This window comes from Chinchilla lanigera, unplaced genomic scaffold, assembly GCF_000276665.1.
Source record: "Chinchilla lanigera isolate Chin_1 unplaced genomic scaffold, ChiLan1.0 scaffold00131, whole genome shotgun sequence".
Taxonomy (NCBI): Eukaryota; Metazoa; Chordata; class Mammalia; order Rodentia; family Chinchillidae; genus Chinchilla; species Chinchilla lanigera.
The window spans coordinates 676,752-684,093 of NW_004955532.1; the positions used below are offsets into that span (position 1 = coordinate 676,752).

The 7,342-nt window shown below is 65.0% G+C and overlaps 1 protein-coding gene across 1 annotated transcript in view; it reads right to left on the reverse strand.

The window, feature by feature from the left end:
- Positions 1–4,435, reverse strand: part of Col7a1 (collagen, type VII, alpha 1) — a 30,274-nt gene extending 25,839 nt beyond the window's left edge. The window contains exons 1-13 of the mRNA XM_013507646.1: positions 4,375–4,435; positions 4,209–4,294; positions 3,612–3,792; positions 2,715–2,874; positions 2,538–2,631; positions 2,288–2,449; positions 2,015–2,178; positions 1,810–1,939; positions 1,602–1,718; positions 1,355–1,501; positions 1,154–1,270; positions 938–1,087; positions 731–859 (exon numbers count right to left, since the gene is read on the reverse strand). Of these exons, the coding sequence (XP_013363100.1) occupies positions 731–859; positions 938–1,087; positions 1,154–1,270; positions 1,355–1,501; positions 1,602–1,718; positions 1,810–1,939; positions 2,015–2,178; positions 2,288–2,449; positions 2,538–2,631; positions 2,715–2,874; positions 3,612–3,792; positions 4,209–4,293 (1,636 nt within the window). The 5' untranslated portion in view covers position 4,294; positions 4,375–4,435. The remainder of the gene's footprint in view (positions 1–730; positions 860–937; positions 1,088–1,153; positions 1,271–1,354; positions 1,502–1,601; positions 1,719–1,809; positions 1,940–2,014; positions 2,179–2,287; positions 2,450–2,537; positions 2,632–2,714; positions 2,875–3,611; positions 3,793–4,208; positions 4,295–4,374) is intronic.
- Between the last annotated feature and the right edge of the window lie 2,907 nt (positions 4,436–7,342).

Below are 7,342 nucleotides of genomic sequence, written 5' to 3' on the forward strand. Positions count from 1 at the left end.
GGCACGCGGCATGGTGGCAGCCAGTGGGGGGCAGGCTGACAGGCTCTCGGGGTGGTGGGGCCTGAGAAATGGGGTACAGATGACAAAGGTGAAGGAGAGACGACCCGGGGCAGAGGCGCCAGAGCTGAATGGGGGCCCGGGGAGACACAGGCAGTGAACGGGAGCAAGGCACGCAGGAGACAGGAGCGGCTGACAGCGCTCAAGTCAACAGCAGACTGATGATGACAGAGAGGTCAGCATGAGCTGACACAAGGGAGAAGGTGTCAACAGTGGTCACAGCTGGGTCACAGGAGGGAAGCGGACAGAGCTCATGACTGTGGAGAAGGAAGGGCAAGAGCCACGGAGAGAGCTGGGCACGGTGGCGCACACCTGTGATCCCAGAACGTGGGAGGCCGAGGCAGGAGGACCGCCACAAGTTCAAGGTCAGCCTGTGCTACATAATGAGTTAAAGTCCACCCTGAACTACACAACAAAACCCTGTCACAAAAGCAAAGCCACGGACAGAGAAGTTGGGCGAAGAGTGGAGACAGAGCTGGGTAAGGCTACCGGCTGGGGCAGGCAGGGGCCAGGCGGAGCTGGGGGCAGTGCTGGGTTCCGTGTCACCTTGGGAGGTGGACACGGACAAGGACACAGCGAAGAAGAGGCCGTGGGGACCCACAGGAAGGCGGTAGGGAGAGGGAGGGTGCACTCAGCCCCCGCGGGCAGGGAGGTCTCCGGCTCCTCGCCTCACCCTGGGCGCTGCGCACAGTGACGCGGTACTCGGTGGCACCGGGGACTGGGCTCCAGGACACTCTCACCCGCTGCCCGGGCAGTTCAGCCGCTTGCAGGTCCCTCACCGGGCCCGGGGGCTGCTCTGGCCCTGGGGATGGCACAGCGTGAGAGGCGGCCTGGGGCTGCCCGCTCTCCCCAGCGCTCAGCCGGGCCCCAGAGCCCTCACCGGTGGGGACCACCATGGCCGGCGTGGCCACCTCGCGGCCCTCCAGCAGGGTGTAGAGCGTGAGGCGGTATTCAGTGCCCGGCTGCAGCCCCGCCAGCCGGTAGTGGGTCACGTCCGCGGGCAGCACCACCTTCTGCGGCGGCTCTCGACCTAGAAGGTGACAGCATCAGGCCAGCTGAAGCCACACCTAGACCCCCGCCCCCGCCCCCTACTCACCACTCTCACGACGCCACTCCAGCCGATAGCCACGGGCCTCGGGCACCACGTTCCAGGAAAGCAGGACGACTGTGGGGCTCAGGATGACAGGGCGCAAGGTCTGCTCCACAAAGGAGTCTGCCGGGGCACACGGGACATGAGCGGCCTTTCACCCTCCCCTGCCAGCCCACCCCAGCCTGAGGGAAGGCCCAGCCGTCTCACCAGTGCGGGCAGTGAGGGGAGTGGCCGGCCCCACGCTCCGGCCAAACACGGCGCTCACGGTCACCTCGTAGTCCGTGGCGGGCTCCAGGTCACGCAGCAGCACGGACCCCTGCCCAGGGCCCAGCTCCTGCTGCTGTGTGGCACCCCCTGAGTGGAGGCACAGAGGGTTCCAGGGGCCTTGCGGACTCCGGGCTCCCCGGCCTTGTCTGCAGTGTGGGGCTGCCCGTCACCCACACCTTCCACTCACCGCGGAGGGCGCGCCACGTCACACGGTAGCCGGTGGCGCCCGGCACACCCTGCCAGGCCACCAGGAGGCTGTGGGCTGTGGTGTTCTGGACGGTCAACTCTGGCCCCGCCAGGGCAGCTGGGGGAAAGATTAGCAGGGCGGAGAGTGGGCCAGGGGCATGGGGCCAGGTGGTTAGGTGGCAGGGTCGAAGGTGGGCCGCGGAACTCACTGGTCCGAGCAGTGCCGCTCACAGCCTCCCCGATGCTGTTGGCATAGAGGGCAACCACGGTCACCTGGTACTCAGTCAGAGGCCGCAGACCTCGCAGCCGCACACTGGTCTCGCCGGCTGGGACGTTCACCTGCCCGGGGTCACAGGCTACCTCATCTTGTCCAGCCCGGCACCAGCCACCCCCTCTCACCCCCGGCAGCTTTACCTCCTTCCGCTCGCTTGGCAGTGGCTGACCCAGCCCTGTCAGAGGGGTGTAATGGACCCTGTAGCCAGTCACAGGGCCACTAGCCGCGGTCCACTGTACTCTCAAGGACTGACTGCCCGTCTCAGACAGCACCAGGTCCCGGGGGCCGGACGTCAAGTCATCAGCTGCAAACGGGGCCGAGTGATCAGGTAGGAGGGGGGCATCAGAAGCACAGGAGAGGGGCCCAGCCCTCCCAGCCGGCGCTGGCAGGCACACAGCGTGTCGGGAACTCACAAGGCAGGGTCACGGGCACGCCCCCGGCAGTTGTGCACACTCTCCGGGAGACGAGGGGCAGTAGCGTCCTCAAGATGCCAAAGTCGTTGACGAAGAATGAGAAGTCACTGCTGGGCTGCGAAGCCACTCGATTCAGCTCCTCGAGGTCAGCGTGCTTGATTCCTGAGGCCACAGCCAGTTAGGACTTGGCCGCCCATGTGTCCTCTGCGGGGCCCCGCCCGGCTGACCCTCCCGGCAGCTCAGGACTCACCCACTGCAAACAGCTTGACCCCCTGCTCCTTCAGCCGCTGGGCAGCTGCGTCCACCAGGTCCTGGGACTTCCCGTCGGTGATCAGGATGCAGACCTGAGGCGGGACAGGGCCAAGTCAGGGCTCCCTCACACCCCTCCTCGGGAGTCACCTCCGCAGCAGGGGAGGGTGGGGATCACCTTGGGGACTGCAGGTCGGGACAGCTGGGCCTGGAAGACGTGGTCGGACACGTGGAGGAGCGCAGCCCCGGTGCGAGTGTTCCCCTTCTTGTAGGTGAGCTCGCGGATGGCGCGGATCACATCACCCCCGGAGCCAAGCGCATCCAGGCCAAATTCCGTCCTGATGGGGCAGGGAGGGCACCAGGAGGAGCATAAGCACCTTTTCCAACCTTGGCCCTACAAGGCCTCTGGATGTGTGACTTCTGCCCTCACTGCCTGAAGCTCCCAAGCTCACAGATCCCAGGGACAGCTGTGTGCACCGCCGTGGCTGGACCCACGCTGTCAGGAGCCCCTGGGGCTCACAGTCTAGGGGGACAGCATGTCTACTGAAATAACTGCTGGAGGAGGTTGCAGGGAGGTGCGCTTGGCCAGTCAGGCAGCGCTCCTGATGAACAGAGATTCAGAAAGGGTCAGGGAGCTAGAACGGAGAGAGTACAAGTGACATCGGGCATCTGGGGCTGCCAAGCCCTCCTCCTGCCTATCCACCCAGATCAAAACCAGAGCCTCAACCTGGCACGGTGGCACACGCCTATAATCCCAGCACTCGGGAGGCTGAGGCAGGAGGATCTCTGCAAGTTCAAACCAGCCTGGGCGACAAAGTGAGCTCAAGGCCAGCCTGAATTGCATAGCAAGACCCTCTCTCAAAAAAAAAAAAAAAACACCAGAGAGTCTCTGTGTTGGGCAGTGTTCTCTCCCGGAACAAGTGCCCTCCACAGTGACCCGTCTCCAAGGAAGTCCCTGGCTAGGGCTCTCTGGACTCTTCAGATGCTGTTTCTGACAGGACTTTGCTCAGGAGCGTCTAGACTCTCCACCCGGCTTGGTGAGCTCCGCAGGCCCCGCCTCCCCCGCCCCACTCACCGGGGGTCATCGCTGTACTGCACCGCGGCGAAGCGCACTCCCTGGGCCCCAGCGGCCCCTGAGAAGGGCAGCACCAGCCCCTCCAGGAAGCTCTGCACTTCTCGGAAGTTGTTGCGGCCGATGGAGGAGGAGCCATCCAGCAGAAAAACGATGTCAGCGGCATACAGGCGCGTGCAGGTCACTGGAGCCCGAGGAAAGACCGTGACCTTCCTGGGCGCCCACAGCCCTCCTCCCGCCCTGTGGCCCCCTGGGACTGGGTCGGGGTGGAGAGCAAGCCGACGGGGGCCCGAGCCTCGGAGCCTTGGGAGGGAACCCCGTGGGGCCCAAGACGGCGCGGCTAAGGGTCAGGGCATGCAGGGGGCAGCGCTGCGCTCTGGTGTGGACATGGGACTGAAGTCAGCCCCTGGGGACCAGCTCAGGGGAGCGCAAGGCAGGGCTCAGCATGCAGATGGCCAGGGGGTGGCGCGGGCGGCCCAGCCCCGGGCTGCGGAGGGTCTGGGGAGTTTGAGGAGAATTAGGAGGGGGAGGGGTCGTGGAGGTCGAGGCGTCAGAGACGAGGGCCACGTGGAGGGAGGGCTGGCCGGACGGGGCGCCCACCTCTCTCCCCAGGTTGGGCCCGCAGTCGGGGCGCCCCCAGCAGGATCCCCGCGCAGAGTGCGGCCACCAGGAGCCAGGGCCTCATCCTGAGCGACAGAAACGTTCAGCCGGGATCCCTGCCTCTGCCCCTGGCCCCGCGCTCTCCCTCCCCAAGCCCTGGCCTTGCCTGCGCGCCCCTCAGTCGCTCCCGCTGCCAGCGCCGCCGCGGCTGCTGTCCCGCCCTGCGCCGCCGCGGCTGCTGTCCCGCCCTGCACCGCCGAAGAAAAGTCCCAGATCCCTGGGGAGGGCAGGGCAGGGCAGGGGAGGGGAGGGGCGGTGGGCGGGGACGCGAGCCGCCGCACCCGCGCCCCAGAGGTGGCTGCCCCAGCCTTCCCGGAGGACCTGACCCGCTTAGGTCAAAGCCCCCCTTGTGGCTTCTGGGAAGCCCCAGGCTCTTGACAGGGAGGGGGCTTCCCATCCGGCCCAGGTCGGTCCCGGAACGACCAGCGAAGTGACTGCTGCCGCCTGAGGTGTGGACAGGTTCCCTCAGACCGGGGGTAGCTGTGCCACGGCAGGGGGAGCTCAGCTGGAGATGAGTCACCCCCAACCCAGTGGGGGTGTCCAGACAAGCTGTAGGCCCTGAGTCCTGACTCACAGCACGCCAGTGAATCAGCCACCCCTGGCTGGTGGGCCCCCCGGGAGGGCCCCACCCCACCTCCTTGACAGGCAGAGCAGCCCGCAGCAGACCAGGGGTTCTGGACCCACTCTAGGGACACGAGGCTCTACTAGACTGGATCTAAGAAATGCCCCCCTTCGAGGAGCGGGCAGGCAGGAAGAGGAAGGAAGCTCTGGGGAACTTCTTCGTATGTGTCCAACTCATGCCCCCCACCATGCCTTGATCTAGTTGCGCAGATGCCATCCAGCTGTGTTTACAGGGAGGGGGCCTGTCCAGATGTGGAGGTTAGGACCACCCACGGTGACAGCTCATCCCTCAGGAATCCATCTCCTGCTGCCTGTGCCCCAGTGGGGAGCCTGTCCTAGCTGAACCAGGGTCCCCACCTACATGCCCTCGTTTTTGGCCTGGACACCCCTTCTGCAATCTGCCCTTCTTGTAGACCCCTCCTGCTCAACCCCCCACCTGCCCCAGAGGTCACCCTGGGCCCTGTCTCCTTTTCTTATAGCCTCGGGGTACCTGTAGCTCCCCACTTCATAACTCACTCACTCCCGCCCCTCACCTCTGATTGACTAGTCCCCCACCCCAGGCCTCCAGCCCAGGGCCACTGTCTTTTTGTTTGTTTGTTTGAGACAGGGTCTCACTGTATAGCCCAGGCTAGCCTTGAACTCACGGCTGTCCTCCTGCCTCAGCCTCCTGAGTGGGAGTCTTTGTATATGTGTATCTCTTTATTAGGTGGATGATGCTATGGCAGAGACACAACTCCACAGCCTCCCGTTTGGGCCCTGTCTCTGTCTTCTTGCTTGTCCTGGTTATTCTGCACATGGAGGAAGCAAGTCTATACTCACCTTACCTGGCCCTGCAGCCTCTGCCCCGGGACCCAGGGACTGAGCAGGGAGATGGGAATAGAACTTCCCGTATATTTGTCTCCCTCGACTCCTCCGGGCCTGGAGACTGCTGCGGCCAGATCTGCGGGCGTGAGGACCACTCAGTACTGCCAGTTCTCTTGCTGCCCAGGGCGGGAGCTGCCCCTTATCCCTGACTTCCCCTACCCACCAACGATGCTGGGATGGTGCCGTGACCTCACGGGGTCCAGAACCCTTTTCTGAGGGTAGGATCGCCTCAGCTGTGTCCAGGATCTCCCACCCCTGGGAAAGGTTCTCTAGACAGAGGCAGTGGGGACCGTACTGCGTCACCGAAGCAGGCCCTGTCCCCAGAGCCATGGCCTCCCGCACAGCAAGGGTGGCTGACAGCAGCAGGCCAGCAGACAGCACACACAGGATGGACCGGTGGATGGTGGGCCGGCCTGAGACAAGAGGCCCAGCTCCGAGTGTGGGTGTGGGCAAAGCTCAGCACCACCGAGGTGCCCTAGGAGAGGGTGGGCAGCATGAGGGGTCACGCGGGGTGGGGGAGGTCACTGGGAAGGGGAAGCGGGTCGGTTAGGGATGAATGCGTCCGCAGCTCCCGTGAGGCGAGCAGGGGTGCGGCCCTCTGAGGGGCTGTCGGCCTCCTGGCAGGTGCCTCCCAGCAGACACAGCCTCAGGCACAGGATCGGCCGGTGCCTGCCCGCAGCTCCTCCCATCAGAGCAGCGGGCACCTCCCTCCTAGGCTTCCCTGGACATTCCCTTCCTTCCGTCCCTCACCAGCTGTGCCAGACCACGCCTGCCCCTCACAGCTCGGCGCCTGTGCATCTCACTTGCCCTGTAGAACCCCAGCCTAGGCCGAGCTGCGTTCCCTCCGCCCTGCTCCTCCCTCCGGTCTCCCGGCCCTGTGGGGGCGATTCTCATTAGGAAGGCTGGACACAGGCTGGCTCACCACGACCACCACAGCAACCCAGCCCCAGAGCCCCAGAGCTGATAGACCTCGGCTGCGTGAGCCCCCCGTTCACAGGAGCTCTGCGGGACCTTCCCAGCACGCTGCCAGGGGAAGAGCGACGCCTTGGTTCGCAGCCGGGGCTCTCACACCCAGTGCACCGCTGCCCCTGGGGTCACACATTGGCCTACAGGGGAACCCGGCCCCATCCTCCAGGACAGGGACTCAGAGCCACATGCCTGGCACTCGTCCCCTGCCTGGGTGCCACATCTCTGCAAGCAGCCAGGCAGGCCTGCCAGGCTTCCACGCCGCCCCACAGCTTTTCTACAGCTGGTCCCTCAGCAGGAAATGATCCAGAGCACTGGGTCCTGGGCTTCTGGAGATTGACAGCTGCCCCCTAATTGACAACCTGCGGCAGGAAGTAGGTGTGAGAGAAAGGCAGCTCAGGGCACCTCCAAGCTTGTTGGAGCTTCTTTCAGGCTCGGATGCCGGGGAGACTTCTGAAAACCCTTCCCAGTGACCAGGGCCCAGGACCCTACCCATGATCATCAGCCAGTAAGCATCGGGCCCCTCCTCCCGGCTCTCCCTTGAACTCCAGGAACCTGAGCAAGGGACCGAGGCTGTGCAGAAAGACAGGCCCACCTGACCTCTCACCCTGGGGCCGGCCCCG